Genomic DNA, 21,932 nt, shown 5'->3' with positions numbered 1-21,932 from the left:
TCAAATCCTACTGTATAATTGCTTCTGTACCTGGCGTAGACATCTTGTGGAGGTACCAGCTGCTGGGACAGGGGCAGCTGGTAGAGGTACAGAACCAGCAAGTGTCCCCCGCTGAAGATGGCCATCATCACACACAGGGAGCTGAAGAGGAGCAGGCTGATGGAGCGGCTGAACACCCACCACCATACTAACCCAAGAAACACCCCAAAATACACACTTGAGGTGAGGGAGGGCAGTGTGATACCTGTACACACACACACACACACACACACACACACACACACACACACACACACAGATAACACAGTGTAACAAGGCAAGAGGGAAAAAAAAGGTGAAATAGGGAACATGTCTGGACATTGTAAAACTATGATACACCTGCGTGCCAGCTGCTGTAGTGTACCTGCCAGTGCCAGCAGTAAGGTCACCACCACTTTCCCTGCTGTGTTCATGATTACTGACAGGAGCAGTCTCAGTCCGGCTGCAAACACTATCAGCTTCTGGATGAACTGGGGTGGATCCGTCTGAACCGGCGCTGTAGTCTCATCTGAGCTATCAAAAGACGAGTCCTCTGTGTCACTTCCTCCCTCAGACTCTGTTTCAGAGGTCTCCATATCCTGCCACACCCATGAAATGATCAGATTGATATCACTGCAGGTTAACAAAGCATGATCTTACAGCAGATGATGAGTGTGCCTGCAGTTACCTCAGGGTCAGATGGGAGTATCCCATTTTCATGGAGACTAACTTGGGGAGCCGGGCGTAGTCGGTTTTTGCAAAGCCTCAGAATGAAAAGGGAAGAAAAGACGAGGCCGATGTCTGGGACAAGGAGACGCACAATGTTTCCTGGATCTACTGCGCTGAATCTGGACAAATGCAAGCATTACCAAAGGCTTGATCTCATCTGATCTCCATTCATACAACACAGGTGTAAAAATCTATCTTCTGAGACTTGTTAAGAATTGGTAATTCATTGCAATAAACAATTATTTGCCTTTATTTTTGTCAGCATTCTATCAGTCATGCTGTGTTACATGAAACACTTACAACAAAATAGATTAAATGTTATTTGTGACTGATTTCAATCTCAAGTTCCAACCTCCAATAAGTTGATTTTCATACTGTGAAATTGACACAACTGAATTGCAGTTTGGTCCTATCAGAACATCGTTGTCCATAATGTAAAGTAGATGTGATTCAAAGTTTTTGGATATAAAAATAAGATTGAAATAAGTAAGTCAAATGTGCACCCATACCTTACAATGCCCACATGGTAGAGCACATCTTCCCAGTGGCCGCTAACTGTTAAAAAACACATGGTTGGTTATTAAGCCGAGGAGAAGCAATTTTTTTTAGTTCCTGGAAGTTTGACATCGCAGCTCACGATGTTTGAATTTCTCTGTCTTTTTTTTTTTTACAGTCAAACACTATTTCTAATTTTCCTTGAAGTCTGCTCACAGGACGGGTGACATTTTTCCTCTCTTATTCTGAGAATTGTCATAAGTTTGCTTTTACCGTGTGGAGGGATGTAGGCGAAGGGGATCTGCATGAAGCACTGCAGGTTCAGAAAGATCACACTAGTGCAGATGATGAGCCGCAGAAACTGCCCCGTTTTACCTGAAGAGAGCAGCAAACAGTGACAGAATCACAAATACATTTCAGAGTCATTTCACTGATAAATTCAGAACTAACTGATGTTAAAGGAACATCAAGTGACATTGAATGTTGGAGTTTTAACTGCCACCAAATTAACTAATAAAAATAATCTCTAGCTAATTTTGTCTCTGAATTGGAGCAGCCCACACTTTTAACTATTTTAAGCATTTTTTTATGTTGTGTTCATGTAAACCATGTGTATGTGGTATCCCATTCTACTCTACTCTTCTCCTGACTAAATTACTGAAATGAAATTATAACCTTTGATAAACCAAACATGCTACTCTGTTGTGTTCTGTTACTGTGTTCATCTGGTTATACAGAAACAGCACCAACACAAGATTTTGGAATCTAATCTGAGTACGCACATGCACACACACATACACACACATATACACACAGTAATGGACCAATCTGCAACTTCTCTTTAAAACATTTTTCAGGAGAATATTGTTACCTCGACACCAGGCAATGTGAGAATATTTTCAATAAGTCAGCTAAAGTGAGACATTTACTTTCTAGTTTTTTGTCTGGAGTATTTAAACTGAAGTTTCTTACAAAGAAGCCAAATATTCATTGGATTATATTGCCCCTGAGGTGATGGATAGAAACCAAGATCCAATTGCACCAGCTGTTCGAAAATTTCAATTTTAGTGTAGTTATCACGTTAAGCGTTTGCTAGATTAAAACAGGTTGTACCACATAAACTAGTTCTTACATAGAGATGACTTGTTACTAAGTGATCATACCCAATAAGTAGCAGATGTAATTGTTACATAGCTGACTGAACCAGCTGACAGAAATAACTTGCTAATATCTCACTTGTTCATACTTGAGAGATATGGTTGACATATCTAACCTGACATTTGATCAATATGCTGTTCAACAATGATGTACTTCCCAGACTCAAAAATGGCTGAATACTGTCAGTTAATTTGTGTAATAAGATATTTTCCACTTATTCTAAACTGCATGAGTACCACTAACTGGGAAACTCATGTACTGCAGCCCTCCATGTATGTATATACAGTATGTATAAGTAAAACAAAGTAATACTAACATTTATAAAGGATTTGCACTTAGGTTTGAGATATTGTTTGGCTTCTACATCTGTTGTTATAGCATGACTTCCTGTTACACAGTTCAGAGTTCCCCACACACTTTATTGTGCGGCCGCACAATATATATATTAATGGCCACCAAAGTATATTTTCCAACTAATTTTGAAGCTATCAATGAAGCTATCATAGGTCAACGATGGACGTTTTCACTGTGATGTGTTACAGCATAATTTGTAGAATAGAATATTTTGGATCTGATATGACATTGTATTTTATTTCTCAATGATCTTATAAAATTGTGTCTAACAGAATATTAGAGTCACCTATTTAGTTTGTAATAAGAGTTTAATGTGATGTAATAGTATAATAATATCTAAGCATGATTTATTTTGGATCTAATATGTGCAGTTTCTGATTGCATCATAATTTAGGTGTAGCCTCTAAGAAGGCTATAACTATGTTTGTTTGCTGTCTAATGAAGAACACATTTTTTATAGTTCTGTATAATTTTATATAAAGTATGGCTTGTTACATCTTATTAGTGTTTCATTTTGACATTTTATTTGTATGTCTTTTAATCCTTCAGAACGATGCCATCTGCAATCAATTAACTAATTGTCCACTCACTCCCCTGCACCTCTTCATTCTGCTAACGAGCAAAGACAAACAAAAAGAGGGAAAGAGGGAGAGTCATGGTGTTATGTTAGAAGCGATACATATCAGCAATACTCATTTTCCTAGCAACTGGTTTAGTTTAAACTGCCCTTCAAACTAAAAATGTTCAAATGAACATCACAGACGGCACGTATCCAGACAAATTATTAACCAAACAGTGTGTATTTGAGTAGAGACAAAAAAATAATTAAAAACCACAAGTTCTCTGTGCCATACATTAATTAAGCGTCATTTAAGATGAGAATTGGATGCTGAAGCAATGCAAATGCAATGAATTTGAGTGTTTTCAAATAAATGCACTGGTTCATAATCTCGACACTTGCAATAAAAAGAACAGCGATACAAAAGCATGAATAGCTGATGTGGCTCGACCTTAGCTGAGCCAGCCAATGTGCTATTGATGACCAGGGTTTTTTACTAAAAGCTTTGTTTCACTTAAACCTCTCTGCTTCCCAATAAGACAGTTACATAATCACATACATAGACACTCACAAGTATAGGTGGACACTCAAAACCCATGAAACAAAGGCACATACACAGGATGTACACACTTGACCACTTAGCCCATATCAGGGAGATGAAGATAACTGGAATCTGTGAAGATTTCTAAGCAAACAATTTTAGATGGAGGGATGGAAAAGGAAAAGAAGAAAAATGCTGTCAAAATGCTGACACCACATCTTTTAATTCCTCACTGTAGTTACCAGGCTATGTATAATTGATTTGACCCTTCCAACCACATCCCCTTTACAAAGTACTTAGGGGGGGGGGGGGGGGGGGGGGGGGCACAGATACTTCATCAGAATGCTGTGATCAGTAGAGAGAAGACACACACACACACACACATGCATACACACGCACGTGCACACACATGCACACACACGCACACACACACACTTTTTGCAAGAACATATGTGTATAGTGTATAGTGTGTATAGTCAAACTTAGTTATAATTATGTTTTTATGGACACAGATCAGTGATGCAGAACACACAAAACTGCACAAAATATACATTACTTTGATTTTAACATAGAATATCACTAGAAATGTTTGCTTCACGATAGTAAAGGTTTTGCTCTTCTCTATACTACCTTAATAATGAGGGAAATTACCATTTTTCTCTGTCTTTTTTTTTGATAATTATTTGTTACATAGTTGAATCATCTCATTTGAATGCGACCATCTTAAATTCCAGACACAAATGACTGAAGCCAGGCAAAGAACATAAATGAATTTCAAACCCGACAAGTGTCTGTCAACAGTTTTCCAGTCTGCACAATCATACACTTTGGAATTTGGGTCAAACCAAAAATGCATGAAACCATAAATATGATGTCATTATTCCTCTCTCACCTTTCATGGTGACCAGGCTGGGGTTCGGCAGCAGAGGTAGTCCGAGCAGAAACAGGAAATACACCACTGATAGACCATTGTAGCGGAACGAAGAGGCTGAGGTGCAGAGGAAAGAATACACATACTTCATCTGTTTTATAGAAAAGGTTTTAATTCACTCAGCTGTTCCCTCAGAAATCATTTACCACCTTTTATTTTTGCAGTCTTTTTTATATCACATAAAAGTCACCAAATAAAAAATCAACCAAAGAACAAATTTCTCTAAAATTCAGCCTATTCTCTTTTGCAACTTTTGAAAAAACTTAAAGATGTTGACTAGAATTTAAAATAAAAATGTTATACATTATACAAACATTGTTGAGTGTTAGACCGAACAATGACTGAAGAATGTTTGTATAATGTAAATGTATTAGTTATTTATTATTATCTGTTATTATTATTACCAATCAGCTACTAGAGACATGAATTTCCCCTAGGGGATAAATAAAGTGTCTATCTATCTATCTATCTATCTATCTATCTATCTATCTATCTATCTATCTATCTATCTATCTATCTATCTATCTATCTATCTATCTATCTATCTACAGCTCAAACTGTTAATATGGTGAATAAGATATGGGAAAGGACAGGGATATATTTATCCATCCATTACAACAATATCACATTAACAGCAACCTGTAACATGTCTGAAGTTCTGAAAACATTTATCCCACCAGCAAATTATGACCATCTTCTTCAATAAATGTGCACTTAGTGAGGAAATTCACTTTGTGCGATCATATATAGATTAAGTATCAAATTGAGTATTTTGTAGCAAATAGTGACAGCCATGGATACAAACACAAAGCTCACATAGTGTCTATGCCAACAATAAAACAGCACATTTCACTATTCAGTCACAATAGAAATACTGTTGAGGTAAATTTGGTGTCTTTGGTCAGCATAGCATCTCAGTCAGAACACAATGATTCTTGCAAAATGCTGCAACATGCAACAGCTATACTCAAGACCCATAAGATATGAATGCACCTCAGATAAAGCCAAATTAATCTATGAAACTGAATTGGTGTTGTGACAGCTGTCTGCAACAGTATAAGTACACATGTACTAACTTTACTAAATAACTCCATTTCATCGATACACCACCTTTAATTTAACTTTCTTCCACCAAGAAGAGGAATTATAATACGGTGCGGATACCATACAGGAATAAATGCCACAGCAGAAAGCAATTTGTGGGGGAAAAAATTAAAGACTAATTGGTTGATAGAAGAAATAGTAAGAGTGAGATGTATAAAAGTTTAAGAGCCTTAAGAAATCAGCTTCTGCCATTCAAAACAAAAACAAAAAATTTTTCTCAAGTGTGTGAGATGGAATAGAGACACACCAACGTCTGCAATCAGACAAAGAGAAAGTACACAAACATATTGTCTTTGTGTTTTTTCTCTTATTGTTTTTTCATGTTCCTGAGAATTTTAACAGTTTGTAAAACACAAAAAGTGTAAAGCATATTATTCAGTATTTTTGCATGTACAGCGTTGCCACTAGACACCTACAGATTCGTCTTACTCTGATCTCAACTATAATAAGATCTGAAACAGTTGTATATTTATACTTTACATAATATGACCTCTTTCCTGAAGGATGCACCAGAAGTGTCTTTCCTGTCAACAAAAAAATGTTTATGAATAAAACAATGAGATATCAAACTCACCAGCCAGCAGGAGCAGTGGTAGTAACAAGTTATAGATCATCCCAACCACAAGATCCCCTGCCATGTCTCCTCCTCTGTGTCAGAGACACCCACACAGCTCCTTCAGACACTGTCACCCCTCAGATGTCCACACATATAGGGAAATATCTTAGCAATGTAAAGGGAAACTCCAACCTGCTCACACATGTCTCTGAAGAATGCAGCCTCGGTCAAAGCATCCTCCAACAGAGCACGGAAAATACAGGAGAAGTAGCTTGAGTCCAACACACAAATTATAACAAGACAGATATAATGTGAGTCCAGTGACAACCAGCACTGTGTAGAAAACTAGAGGAAAGAGAGCAAAGAGTCTTGATTTAAAAACTGTGTGAGGAAGATGACTCCCTCTGCTCTTTGCTTGCATCTCTGTCACACCCTCCTTTCCCTCCCTCACCTCTCTCTCTGTCTCTCCTTGACATAATGGGTTGTAACCCAGTATCTCTGTTACTATGCTCATATTGAGGCTAATCTCACACAGGAGAATATCAGATATCATTACATGTCTGAAAAACATGCTTCCGCTAATACATAAATCCAGACAAACAGCAACAACTGAGAGAAACAATGACACAATATTACACACAATATTATGGCAGCGTTGACTATGATTGTGCTAAAAAGTATTTTTTCAAAGTAGTGTTTGATTCTGCATGTGCTTGCAGGCATTTTTTTTATCATGTTGAGACTGCAGTCTGAATCCTTTATATCTGAAACCACAACAGTCACACAGGACTTTGTTTGTTTCCTTTCAGCCGCGTCAGGCTGGTTCATCACATTTACGCTGAGGGGTGAAGGGAAGTGTATCTAATATTCATGGCTGTGAGGCCATTAAGAGCTGGTGTGACTACAGAGGAATGATCAATGCAAGGACTGAGACTAGCAAAAACATTAACTTTATTCCAAACATTGGAAAAACATAGTATGCTGTTTTTGTGTCAAATGACATTTTTGGCAACAAGAACCAACAACATAAATCAGCTAAACTAGCAGCTGTGACTGTGTCTATATAAAACCGATAGGAGTGAGTTGGGGAAATCAGTTTATTGCTGTTTTAGTACCAGTGACAGAAATTTGAACAAGAGTGTGTTAAGTTAAACAGCCGCTTCAAGCAGTATTATGTATTGGATGCTGTAAAATCTGTTATGAAGCAGTTACCACACAAAATGCATTCTCCTTAACGACAATCTAAATGACTAAAGTTGGGGTTAGAAAACATAAAAATTCATCATGTTTTTTAATTCAGACTCATGCAGAGACCTCAGTTACCCTACAAGGTTGCTGCATGAAGTACAGAAGTATGCAGAAGTAACACTTGTGACTAGTGCTGCAATGATTAATTGTTTAATGGATTAGTAAGATTAGAAAAATAATTGACAGCTATTTGATAATCAATTAATCATTTTAAGTGATTTTTTTTTGCAAAGAAATCTTAAAGTTAATGCTCGTTATTCATGGTGATTTGTTGCTTTTCTTAAGTCTTACTTGGAGTGTTTGCTGTACAAAAACAGCCATTTGTGTCATCGCTTTATAGGCTTTAGGAAATGATGATGGGCCTTTTTAACAAGTTTCACCAAATTACAAATTGATTAATTGAGAATATAATCTGCATATTATTTGATAATGTAAGTTTCCTTGGTTGGAGCCCTCATTGCTGTTGTTGTATTGAACAACAAACTGTTTTTGAGTGGTGTCGAACAGAAGCAACTTTACACAACTTAACAAGGGAAACTAGGAAAAATGAACTTCAGTTGTTTCAGTCTGCAAAACGTAAAAAATCTATTTAATCACCATGACACTAAATTCCTCTGCCTGTAGATTATTAGATGCTCCTCTGTGGACATATAAACCCCTTGAGTCAATGAGAGGGAAACAACACATACTCAATTACTCCTCAGCAGTAGATCAACATTGATTATGATGAGAATGAGTGCTGAGTAGGCAGCTAACATCTCATGACAGTGCAGTTAAAAAGCTGCGAGTGGACGTGCTGTAAAAGCGTCTTGTGTGGTGATGTGTGAGAAAAGTGTGTGTGTATCCCCTCCCTGCACTCAGAGGTTGCCATGATGACAATGCTGTCCGTCTGTCTGTCTGCAAACCTTTCTTTATCTCTGAAAAATGTAGCACCTGGAAAACTCTTGTCAAAAGTAATCCACCAATTAGAATGAGCTCCAAAAGTAGTCTGCCAATTAGAATATATGTAATGTGGAATCAGATAGATTTCAAACTGAAATTAACAGCCAAATGTTTCCCGAATGGAACTGTGTCTATCTGCCTCTCTGTCTGTCTGTCTACGTTTCTACCTTTTTATGTGTCCATTTGTGTGTGTGTGCGTGCGTGCGTGCGTGCGCTCGCTCCATGGCTCCCTAACTGTTTTATTGCACCGTTGAAACAACAGGACAGGACAGCGCAAGTTGTTGCAATGTGCCATGGCATACGCACATACACAGTAGTGTTGTAGCTAAACGTCTGGCGCCGTCAGGTAATCATTAAACACTGAAGCAGAAAGGATTAAGGTTGGTTGAGCTGTGGTGGATGAATGACAAGTAGGACATAACTTTCTCCCATAAGACCTGAGACCAGACTGAGCCAATATTGATCTGTTGCCGGGAACAGTCTCACATCAGTTCCTCTAACATTTACATATTATACGGTCATTTGCCAAGTTCCATCACTGTTACATTTCTCCCCATCACCTACTACAACACAAAATGCTGTGTCCAAATTGGTAATACTACACACTAACAGTATTCAAATTGTACAGCATGTGCAGCATTAGTGTGCATATTTAGTATGTGAAAAATATATGTGTTTACACAGTAAGTTCAAAGGCAGATTTTGTCTTAAGCATTCATGATAAAGTGTGTATCTAGCTAAATAGGAAGCAACACAGGTCTACAGTAGGGCACTGCAATTTGTATAGTATGTTGAATCTACTAACAATACAGACCATAGAAAGTGTCTGTAAATACACTGACATAGCTAATGTTTTCAAAACAAGCATAGACATGGAGTGAAGGAATGTTAGCGGGAAGACAATTAACAGATTTACAGTTTCAAAGTTTTAAAGTTGGCCCCAGGTTTAATATAAGACTTAGGTTTTTCAGATGAAAGGTTAAAATTTCTATTTTGTGTCTTCCTATTTTGTGTCTCTGTTAATAATGGCTTCATACAAATCATATACAGACAAATTTATGGATTACATAACGTGCAAAAGCAAGCTGGGGAAAAGAGGTGGGCAGAAATGCATTTCACGTCAGTCTAACATTCCTCTGAGTTGGCCTCATGCTGTGTACAGCACAAGGTCAGCACAACACTTATTAATAAAACCCACCACAAAGCCTGGAGGGCAGTTGGGGGAATTCAAATACAGAGCTTGGCACAGATTGTAGTCCGCTCACAGATGCATTTCGCTTTTAATGTTACCGAGACAAACCATGCTACTATGCTCCAGGATGGTATGTCCTGTTTGCTTGTGTTCTTATGTAGCTGGGTGGAGTTTGAAGATTCAGGAAGATTTTTACTTTATTTGCCTCAACAAACAGAAAATGTTTATATCTTGTTATGTGCCTGCAATGCAATAGCATTGAAGGCATATATTATTATTTTGCATACTTATTAGTGCCACGGGTGCTCAGCTCCAATTATTATTCTTCCGCCAAATTTTGGCGCGTAACTCATCCCGCAGCTTTGAGAAAACCCCAGTAATATATACATCAAAACGTGCGTCTTGAACCCTGAAAGAGGTGCTATGACTTTTGGTGTTAAAATTCCAATTTTTCCCAAAGTTATTTCCAAAATACTGGGAATAAATAATGCATTAGGAATGCATTGGAATTTTCTTTAAAAACCCACAAAATTTCACCTTTTTTCTGAGTCACCCAGCTCTCTCATACCTGCACGTAGAAATGTGATTCAAACTATAAAACGGAGGAAAACTTCTGCTCTCTCCAAAACACAACTGTTTTCACGTAACATGTAAACTTTTCAAACTATGAGCACTCAAAGGAGGAGTGGAAATCACTTTTTCTTCAAAGTTAGAGTGACAGCGTCAGTTGGCTAGAGTGTGTGAAGCAGTAAAAAATAACCTTTAGCAATAGCATAACCTTTTGACAGCGAGAGAGGGCTAGTAGCTTCTCCTCTCCTCTGTCTCAGCGGAGACCGTCACAACTTCATTCACTCTTTTAACAAAACAAAACAAAAAGCAACGAAGGAAGCAGTAAATGGACTTACATATTTAAGACCTAACTAAATGTAATTTAAAACCTAACATGCGGCTAATGTAAAGCTAGCAGAGCTTGGAGAGTTGGTTATCTGGTTGCTAGGCATGTACACACACACACAGGTCAGAAGCTGCCGTTGCCATGGCAATGTGAAAATCTGCTCAGAATTTGGCTTCTACATGGCTTCAAACAACTGCAAATTATGAGAAAACCGTTACTTCTTTTCAAAAAACGAAAACACCGTGACAGACACTGAAGCCAGAAGTTTCTACAGTCTCTATTTTATTCAGATATTCCTTAAAATGAGTGAGTAAGCTCAGTGCAAAGACAGAGAGAGATTCTTTTGAAAAAAAAATACAATTACATTAGGTGTCAATGAGAGTGAGACAGGTATTGCTGCTGGACTCGGCACCCCCGTTTAAATTTTGTGCAGACCCTGCCTGTCAAAGTTACATTTTATGAATCCCAACAACTATGTCTACATTTTGAGAAAGAATTATTTGTCTCCTTTTCACTCCTTTGAGTGCTCATAGTTTGAAAAGTTTATATGTTATGTAAAAACAGTTGTTGTGTTTTGGAGAGAGCAGAAGTTTTCCTCCGTTTTATAGTTTGAATCACATTTCTACGTGCAGGTATGAGAGAGTTGGGTGACTCAGAAAAAAGGTGAAATTTTGTAGAAAAAAGGTGAAATTTTGTGGGTTTTTAAAGAAAATTCCAATGCATTCCTAATGCATTATTTATTCCCAGTATTTTGGGAATAATTTTGGGGAAAATTGGAATTTTAACACCAAAAGTCATAGCACCTCTTTCGGGATCAAGACGCATGTTTTGATGTATATATTACCGGGGTTTTCTCAAAGCTGCGGGACGAGTTACGCCTGAGGAATATTAATAGTCTGTGGGGACACAGACAAAAGCAGATGGCCGATTCAAAGTGGTCACTGTGACCACATAACCTGAACAAAGAAGCCTACCCAAGATGGCGGTAAACAAAGAAACTACTCAAAATGGCCGCTGAGACCACCTAGTGTGTGAGGAAGGGAAGGTGTGAGTTTCTATGTTAGCCTAGCTCATGTAAAGAGACATACTACAGGTATGCGTGTGAACATACAAGTACTCAATTAACTGTATGATTGACCACAACCTAAGAAAACATTGCAACAACAAGACATTAATCAACAGGTACATTAATGAAGTTAAGACTTCTGCTGCTTAGCTGTGCTGTGCTATGCTAGAAGAGGTTAGGTCTGGTCAGTTAACGTTACCCAGTCCTTGGAACAAAACAAAGAGGTCCTTTCCAGTGTTGTTGTAAAGTCCAGTGAGTTGGGTGGCTTCCTGATGGAGTAAAGTCCTGTCTGGCTTTGTTCTCCTCACAGAGTTAGCTGTGACTCCTGTAGCTTGGAAAAACCGGCTAGCTGACCTTGTGTTGTAGCCGCTTATTCTGAAGAGAACTTGTTTCACTCTCTGTTTTATTCATCACAGTGTCTAACTACCTGCTGTACATTTAAACTTCCACTAGTTCTCCTCCAGCACTCAGAGCTCTCTTCTCCTTTTAGCGACTTTCACATACTCTGCAGTTGTTTACATGCTGTTCAGATCTACTAGCTACTTTAGCTTTGCAGTTAGCACTAACTTCTTGGTCTCTCCCTCTCTCTGGTTTGGTGTGGTGTTGTTTTAACTTCACTGTAGAGGATTGTTATATTTACTACATCTTCAGCGATGTCTGCTGTCTTTAGGCACAGCTCCACTCACTAACTGGACTAAAATTTACTATAATTAATAATGATTATTATTAATGTCATTAGCTGTCATTTCTATTTTTATCACTAGGAGCACTACAGTTGCCATCACCTTACTATTGCTGTTACTGCCGTTACTATCACTATTATTAATAATGCTATAATTGAACTTTCTTGTTCTTTTCCTTCTCTTGCTCTCTGTCTTGCTCTCTATCTCTCTCTCTATCTCTCCAACCCTGAGTCCGGTTTTGCTCGAGGTTTCTGCCTTTAAAAGGAAGTCTTTCCTTGCCACTGTCACCTAGTGCTGCTCTTGGTGGGAATTGTTGGGTCTCCGTAAATAATATTATAAAGAGAAGGTTTAGACCTACTCTATTTGTAAAGTGCCTTGAGATAACTTATGTTGTGAATTGGCACTATACAAATAAATATTGACTTGACTTGACTAATCTGAGCTAACTGTGAACTCAGTCCTGCATCACCCAGTTTTGGTCTCATTGTAATATATTTTACAGTTTTTGAGGAAGTGATGGGAGTACCCTCCACCTCTCCCATTGACTGCAATACAAATTCAGGAGCAGGTGTTACTGGGCAGAAATGGGCAAAGATGATTCTGATTGGCTAATTAAACTCATTAATTCTTGGCCTTTTAACTCAGGTATGAGAGCAACTGTAAGATAAATTAACACAGTGTATTTGCATGTATTTGCATGTATTTGCGGGTACTTATGTATTGATGGGTGGTTCTTTGCATGTGTGTACATGTCTTTCTATAATTGTGAGGACAATTTTGGTTAAAAACCATTATTGCGAGGTCATTTTGGTCGGTCCTGACAACTTCAAAGGGCTGTTGAAGGTTAAAAGACACGCAAACCCCATCACCACCATGTGGATATTAACTGTATAAGTGTCTCAACCTGGCAACAGAAGCTTTTTGGAGGCTCTATGGTAGACAGCTCTACTGCCACACACAACAATACGCACCAGCATATTGATAGACACACACAAACACCATCTTACTTTTTTGATATTCACCTTCAAAATAAGAGTCTAAAACAGGTAAAAAGATGCAGCTCTACTACTACACACAAACACACACACACACACACACACACATACACACACATATATATTGACAGAAACACACAAACACCATCTCCACGAATTGGATTAACCTTCAAAGTAAAAGTCTCAAAATGGTAAGAGGGAATTATTGGCTCAGTTGTACAAAACCTTATGCAATTTATACTGCCAAACACAGAAGCACAGACACTTCCAAAGTAAGAGTCCCAAAAAGTTAAGAGGTAAGTTAGGTCATAAAAGTTCGATCTTAGAAGCTATCGTCTATATGGGGTATAGCTTTATTGTAGATTAACTTATTTTAGAGCATGTACATCTGTGTATACATATGGTTGTGGGGAAAAATTTGGGTTTGAGACCATTAGTGTCAGTTTATTTTGGCCAGTCGTGACAGCTTCAAAAGGCTTTTGAGGGACAACTGCAGTGACTGAGGTCAGTGTCAGGATAAGTCTCCACAACATGAATGAGACTGAAAGTAACGTCCTTTGTACAGACTGAAACAAGAGGAGTGAAGTACAAAAACCAAGCAACAGGGACATTCAAAATTTCTCCAGTAATTTTCAAGTTGTTTTATTTAAAATCACAACATAATGATAAATAACTTTTAAGTTTCACAGTCCACTACACACTTCTACTTAAATTCTGACCTGTTCGGCAATGGCTTCTGTCTGACATGGACATACACTGTAGTACTGCTGCAAATGATAATTATAACTAATAATTGATGCTTCACCTCAAAGAAGATTCTATAGTATTTAGACAAAAAATAGGCAGCAGGTTTTACTTTTCAAAGTCATTTCACATACATTTTGATCAAAAATGCCTTTTTATATATTCTGAAATGTATGATTTATAATTTGGCTGCTAATGAATTAACCCAGACCTTTCTGCTCAGTTAAAAGAATGCTACCACCTAGTGTTTATGAGACCTAACAGCAACTGTTCCTGTAACAATTATAAACCTTTTCTTCAATAGCACAATTAATTTGATACCGTTTTAAATTTATAGAATTTCTATATGTATCCCAATAAAATATTGTAAAATCCCATTCAGGAAGTAACTAGGCCTACTATCATTCTAGCAGTTGCATATTCATTCATTAATTTATTTAAATGACAAAAATAACTTCATATATGATTTGTATATAAACATTTAGTTATTATAACTACTTCTTTTGACATTAATTATAAACATTTAAGGTTTGTAAGTATGATAAATGTGCAAAAATAGTTAGATAACCTCTTGACGATATTAAAGATTCTGACCTTGTTGCTTTAATTTCCAATTTTCCAATTGTGAGATTAATATGAAGAGTGTATATCATGGCTATGGGTAACTGTCATTTGGGGAGCAAAAACTGAATATCATAAGCTTCACAAAGATCTTGTTGCACAAACTTTAGTAACCACAATCTGGACAAACTTGCTAGGTCTGAATGAAAAAGACAGTATCTATTGGCTGGTTACGTTGTGCACACACACTGATCCCTTTAAGTAGCCACCAAGTGCAGTGTTCATCCTGTCGTATAAATCATTTTGTTTACATTGTATGTATAAATACTAAAACGTCCCCAAAACTCTAATAACACAATAATATTTGTTTGACAGTAAAAAGAGAGAGGTACAGTGGCTCTGTTGTTGCCTCTGTCACGGTTTTGAGGTAAGTAGGACCCAAATGCAGCCAACACATTGGGGACGGTGCAGACAGGTTTATTTCACACAAGATCCAGAGAACAACAGAGAGACAACAGGGATAAACAGACAAACTGTCTTGACAAAGGGGAGCACAAAGACTATATAGACAAAGGAGGCAAGGGTGATCGCACACAGGTGAAACACATTAGGGCAGGGCAGACAATCACCACACAAACAAGACCAAGACAGGAAGCAAAACACTGAGACACACAAGGAAACCTTATTACAAAATAAAACAGGAAGTGAGAAAGTCCAAAACAAAACTAACAAAAAGTGTCTGCCATGGCAAACCATGACAGCTTCACAGTGTGAAGTTCCTGGTTCACGTTCTCACTGTGGATATGGGTGGCAGTTGCAAAACAGGCCAATATTTTCAATCATGATCAAATGAAATACACAAAAATGCATATTTGCAAAGTACACATCTCACAATGTTCTTTAAATCAGTATATTTAGTCATATGTTTAATTATGTAAAGTTATTTATTAATGTCAGTAATGTGAGTGCATTTAATTTGGATTAGTGTTGGAGAGTTTGTCATGTCCTGTGTGATTAGATTAGATTAGATTAGATTAGATTAACTTTATTAATCCCACAACTGGGAAATTCATTTACCACAGCAGAAAATAAACATCTATAGAATAAACATCTATGGAAATATACATCAAAAATACACCAAATATACACTAATAAATACAATATACACAATACACACGATATGTACATGAAAAAGTGCAAGTTTGCACATGGTCAGGAAGAGCAGGAGTTGTGGAGTCTTACAGCTGCTGGAATGAAGGACCTGCGGAACCTCTCCTTCTTACAGCGAGGATGTAAAAGTCTGCTGCTGAAGAAGCTACTCAGAGACCCTACAGTGTCATGCAGAGTGTGAAAGGTATTGTTCATGATGGATGTCAGCTTAGCTAACATCCTCCTGTCACCTACTTCCTCAATGGAGTCTAGGGGGCAGCCCAGGACAGAGCTCGCTTTCCGGATCAGTTTGTTGAGCCTCTGCCTATCCCTGTCAGTGCTGCCCCCTCTCCAGCAGACCACAGGAAGTAGATGGCTGAGGCCACCACAGAGTCGTAGAAGGTCCTGAGGAGAGCCCCACACAGGAGGACTTCAGTCTCCTCAGCAAGTGAAGGCGACTCTGACCCTTCTTATAGAGAGCGTGGGTGTTGGTGGACCAGTCCAGTTTGTTGTTCAGGTGAACCCCCAGGAACTTGTAGTTCTCCACCACCTCGATGTCCAGTCCCTGGATGTTCACTGGTGTGAAGTGGGATGTCTTCCGCCTGGGGTTCACAATCATCTCCTTTGTTTTGCTGGCATTTAGCTGAAGCTGGTTGATCTTGCACCAGCTGACAAAGTCCCTGATGACTGTCCTGTATTCCAGTTCATTTCCCTCCAAAACACACCCAACAATGGTTGTGTCATCAGAGAACCTCTGGACGTGGCAGTGTGTGGTGTTGTGTGTGAAGTCCGAGGTGTACAGGGTGAAGAGAAAAGGGGAGAGCACCGTACCCTGGGGGGCACCTGTACTGCAGAGCACCACATCAGACACACTGTGACGAAGCCGCACGTACTGTGGTCTGTTGGTGAGGTAGTCATCCATGCAGCCAGGTAATGGTCCACTCCCACACTTTCCAGCTTCACTCTGAGCAGTGGCGGCAGGATCGTGTTGAAAGCACTCGAAAAGTCAAAAAACATGACCCTCACAGTGCTCCCACTGTCCTCCAGGTGTAGCAGTGATCTATGCAGTAGGTAGATCACTGCATCGTCCACCCCAACACTAGGCCGGTAAGCAAACTGCAGGGGATCCAGCTGTTTGCTCACCAGTGGTCTCACGTGACTCAGGATGATCCTCTCCAAAGTCTTCATCAGGTGAGAGGTCAAGACAACAGGCCTGAAATGGTTAGGCTCCTTGTGGCGCTGGGTTTTAGGTACCGGGACCACACAGGAGGTCTTCCACAGGGCCGGTACTTTCTCCAGACTCAGGCTCAGATTAAACAAGTGCATGAGCACACCACAGTGCTGATCTGCACAGTCCTTCAGTAATCTGGGGCTGATGCCATCCGGGCCTGGGGCCTTTGACACTTCACCTGATCAACTGTTATGGAGAAGGGGGTGGAAGATGACTGAGGTGAGGATATGGGGGTGGTGGGGGGATGAGAGGGGGCAGTTGTACTGGTGGGGAGGGCGAGCTGGCCCACGGAGGTGTGAAGAGGGTGCAGGGCAGGTAAGGGGGGAGGGGGCAGAATCAAATCTGTTGAAGAACAGATTCAGTTCATTGGCCCAGTTCTTGTCGCCACAGCTCAGGTCTCTCCTCACTCCTTTTCCGTGGCCAGAGATGTTCTGCAGTCCACTCCAGACATCTCTGGTGTTATTCTGCACTAGCCGCTCTTCCAGTTTCTGTCTGTAACAGTCCTTCCCTTTCCTGATTTTCTGTTTGAGTTCCTTCTGGACTCTGCGCAGCTCCTCCTTGTCCCCCGATCTAAAGACCCTCTTCTTCTCGTTCAGCAGGGCCTTAATCTCGGAGGTCACCCAGGGTTTATTGTTGGCGAAACAGCGTACTGACTTGGAGGGCACAGTGTTTTCCACACAGAAGTTAATATAGTCTGTGATGCAGTGGGTCATGGTGTCGATGTCGCCATCGTGGGGGTTGCAGAGTGCTTCCCAGTCTGTTATTTCAAAGCAATCTCTGAGTCTGGCACTGGTCTCCTCGGACCACACCTTCACAGACCTCTTCTCAGGTGGTTGTTTATTCACCAGAGGGGTGTAGTCTGTGATCAGATGGACAAGGTTGTGATCTGAGCGTCCCAGCGGGGGGAGGGGGGATGAGGTGTATGCATTCCTGATATTAGCATACAACAAGTCCAAAGTTTTATTGTCCCTGGTGTGACAATCCACATACTGGGTGAAGGTAGGATTAGCAGAGGACAGGGACGTGTGGTTGAAGTCCCCAGAGATGAGGAGGAGGGAATGGGGGTGCTGGTTTAGGAGTTGAGAGACAACACTATGGATCTGGTCTGTGGCTGCAGCGGCGACGGCCGAGGGGGGGATGTACACAGTCACTGCAATGACATGTGAAAACTCTGATAGTACGGTCGCATGCTAACCGCTAGCAGCTCCAAGTCTCATTAGCTGGGGTAGAATGTACTTTAACAAAGTACATTTACTCAGTACCTAGTTACAATTTGAGATACTTGTACTTTACATGAGTATTTCCATTTTATGATTGTCTAGACCTGTTTTCCAAATTTCAAAGGAAGTATCGTACTTTTTACTCTTCTATACTTATTTGACAGCTGTAGTTACTACTTACTCAGAGGTGGACAAAGTACACCACCTCATTACTTGAGTCATAGTATCCTCTGGTCAAAACCAACTCCAATACAAGTGAAAGTTGTTCAGTCAGAGTTAAAGTACTGGAGTACTTGATTTTATTTACTATAATATTATTATATTGTTGTATTGTTCCACAGAACTAACTTACTTGTAGAACCTGTAGAATAAAAAGCTTGTATAAATGGTCATAAAAACACAACTCAATCAACAAAAGGAGGTATTGTTTTCATATTTCTTTATTATAGGCAGTGATGAAGTTTTTTGTGGTAAACACAGGTAACATTTAAAATGAGAGGAATCTTTCTTTATTTCTAATATTTCCAACATGGACTTCAGATAATGCTGTGGTGCTCCGGTAAAGAATCGTTTTGGTTCTTCTCCTGTCTGTGATGAACACAGTTTATGGTCTATGATCACATTTGTAAAATAAAATAAAATAAATTCACTGAGTAAAAGCTCTGCTTCAAAGTAAGAGTCCTTCATAAAAAATTTGTGGAGTCAAAAGTACAATACTTGTCTTTCAATGTACTGGAGTAAAAGTCACTAATTTACAAAAAAACAATACTCAAGGAAAGTACAGATACACAGTATATATATATATAGCCTATAGCCTATTATATATATATGTAGGCTACTGAAGTAAATGTACTTTGTTATTGTCCACCCCTGAAGATACCCAGCAAAAAGTTGTTCAAATTAGCTTCACCAGCTGCAACATTAAAGTAATGCTTGAACATTAATGCTTAATTATAATATATAAAATACGCCATTCTGCATGACGAGTAACCTATTTTTACTTATGTTACTTTAAGTACATTTTGCCGCTAATTCTTCCACTATTCGAAATATTTGAACACAGTATTTATACATTGTTGTTGTGTTACTTTAACAAAAGTCACAGATCTGATTATTTCTCCCTCCTCTGGCTGTTCAGAGACATGTAAGAGCCCCTGACCCGGCTGTTGTGCATGACTCCCACCCTCCGACCCGTGTGCTGCCTTTTTCTTTGAAGAGGGCGCCGTTTTCTATGCAGAGCCGCGCTGACGCCTTTTTATATACAGTCCATGGCTGACGCTGACGCCACCCTGCGCCCGGGCCACGTGACGAGGCGAAGCGGCCTTTCCTCTCCTCCTCTCTCGGTCCTTCCTTCCCAGGGTTCAATGAGCGTCGTGTGGCCCCACCCCGTCTCGTTTTAACGCTCCTCAATGTGAGCTACCATTCTCGGAGAAAGAGAAAGCGAGAGAGAGAGAGAGAGAGAGAGAGAGAGAGACAGAGAGAGAGACAGAGAGAGAAAGGGAGAACATAATAACCTCCAAGAATTGGTTATTTCTGTCTTTCACCTTCCACAACCAGCGGCCAGGAGGGGAGCGGCCTTCGTGGTGGGAATGTGCTGCTACAACAACCCCGTGTCCTATTTTGTGTTAATGTAAATGCACATGCAGTCTCCTGTAGCCTATTTACCCACCCCGGATTTCAAGAGGTATATATATATATATATATATATATACATACACACACACACACACACACACACACACACACACACACACATATATATATATATATATATATATATACATATATATGTATGTGTGTATATATATATATACTTAAATATGTGTGTGTCTGTATGTTTACATGAAAGTGTGTGCATATACATGGGCTGTATGTAGGCTATAAAAACTGAGCCTGACAGCGGGGGCAGCTTTTTTCACCTGCAAGGAACGTGGATACATTTCGAGGGATTTTCACATCTTGGTGGCATTTTCTTTTTCTTTTCTTTTTCATTTTTTTTTTTAAGTTTTTTTTTCTTGAAGACATTCATCCGGGCCGAGCCGGCAATTAAAAAAAAAACAATATCGGTGCGCAGTTTTGGAGGCTCGGTGGTGATGTGAGGGGCTGATAACACATTTCAGCAACAAAAGAGAGGGGCAGAGAGAGAGAGAGAGAGAGGGAGAAGGCCCTTTGAAGGAGAAAACAGCGAGGAAGAGCCATCACAAATAAGGAGGACAAACCGGGATATATTGGACTGCTCCGGAATTGGAGGTGGTGGGGATCCTGTCGAAAAGACGACCGCAGTGAGTTCGGAGCTGTTTAGGGTTGATTTGATGCAGAGAATGGAAAGGAGCCGGATGGCGACGGAAGCAATGAGAATATCACACATGTAGCTCGTTTGTGTGTAAATATTCTTTTCCTTCCTCCTGTCCTGCAGGGCCCCGACGTAGACAGTGGTCGGGGAGACAGAGAAACAGGCTGATAGCATAAGTGTTCACCTCTGAAAACGTTTATCATGAGGGGAGACGAGGAAACGAGCCGCGCCACAACACGGACGACCTTTTCGGACACGCCGTGTTCGGCTTCTTGTCATGGGCAGCAGTGAGACGCAAGACCCGGGCTTTTGGAGATGCAAATTAGGCTGTTGATTCTGCCTCCGTTTGAGGTGAAACCCCGGTTTTTGGTGTCTTAACAGAAGTGTGGATTACAGTTCTCAGCGTTACACAGGTGACGGGGGGAGTGTGGGGGAAACTAAACAAAAACTACAGTGCATGTGAAGGAGGAAAAAGCCCGAGTAGGGTTCAGCAAACTGAGAAGGCGGCCTCGGTGTCGTCAGCAACAGTATCCTGCCCTTCTCTGACAGCAACATACGCGTTATGGACACATAATTTATCCAGTGCTGCACCGCGGACAGTGTTTGGAGCAGACCGGGGACGTTGAACGGTGTAAATGTGGGTGACATTGCTCCCAAATCTACGGGTCAAACGAGGGATCTAGACTAGTTTAGTTTATTTATTTATTTTTCTTTCTACATACCCCCCTCCACCTCTACTTCTTGTTCTTCCTCCACCTCCTCCACCACCTCCTCCTCCTCCTCCTCCTCCTCCTCCTCCTCCTCCCCTGGACCCCCTTTTTTCTTTTTTCTTGCGGGAAGATGGGTTGTTTGGGCAACAGTAAGACCGAAGACCAGAGAAATGAAGAGAAGGCACAAAGAGAAGCAAACAAAAAGATAGAGAAGCAGCTCCAAAAAGACAAACAGATATACAGAGCAACACACAGACTACTACTTCTAGGTGAGTTTGATGATGTATGTTATTTTTGTTCATTTTTGCTTTCTCTGCTTGCTGCTTCACAGACAAGGCCTCAGTCTGCTCAGTTGAGGCTCTGCTTCCTCCCTCTATAACCTTCTGGGATGTTGTTTTGGGAAACATTGTCAACAGTGTGACTTTGCCATTGCATAAGGCTGAAAATGCAGCACTGTCCTGGGTTTTCAGCATGTTGTTTTCAAACTGGCAGTCTACCACTAACAACACCAAAACATGCTGCAACAAAGTCCACAGGTTGATTTGAGAGTGTACAGCA

At 40.0% G+C, this 21,932-nt stretch overlaps 2 protein-coding genes across 2 annotated transcripts in view; one reads left to right on the top strand and one right to left on the bottom strand.

Annotated features, from left to right (window-relative positions):
- The window catches only part of si:dkey-11f4.7 (piezo-type mechanosensitive ion channel component 2), a 49,195-nt gene extending 42,668 nt beyond the window's left edge, over nt 1-6,527 (bottom strand). Inside the window, exons 1-7 of the mRNA XM_056386106.1 lie at nt 6,464-6,527; nt 4,747-4,842; nt 1,516-1,617; nt 1,257-1,302; nt 707-866; nt 404-617; nt 31-244 (exon numbers count right to left, since the gene is read on the bottom strand). Coding sequence (XP_056242081.1) covers nt 31-244; nt 404-617; nt 707-866; nt 1,257-1,302; nt 1,516-1,617; nt 4,747-4,842; nt 6,464-6,527 — 896 coding nt within the window. The remainder of the gene's footprint in view (nt 1-30; nt 245-403; nt 618-706; nt 867-1,256; nt 1,303-1,515; nt 1,618-4,746; nt 4,843-6,463) is intronic.
- A 13,648-nt stretch (nt 6,528-20,175) lies between these two features.
- gnas (GNAS complex locus) overlaps nt 20,176-21,932 on the top strand; it is a 33,280-nt gene continuing 31,523 nt past the window's right edge. Inside the window, exons 1-2 of the mRNA XM_056384516.1 lie at nt 20,176-20,653; nt 20,788-21,643. Coding sequence (XP_056240491.1) covers nt 21,505-21,643 — 139 coding nt within the window. The 5' untranslated portion in view covers nt 20,176-20,653; nt 20,788-21,504. The remainder of the gene's footprint in view (nt 20,654-20,787; nt 21,644-21,932) is intronic.

The sequence above is a fragment of the Seriola aureovittata genome, chromosome 9 (genome assembly GCF_021018895.1).
Source record: "Seriola aureovittata isolate HTS-2021-v1 ecotype China chromosome 9, ASM2101889v1, whole genome shotgun sequence".
In the NCBI taxonomy this organism is placed as follows: domain Eukaryota; kingdom Metazoa; phylum Chordata; class Actinopteri; order Carangiformes; family Carangidae; genus Seriola; species Seriola aureovittata.
This window is presented reverse-complemented; position numbering and strand designations above follow the sequence as displayed.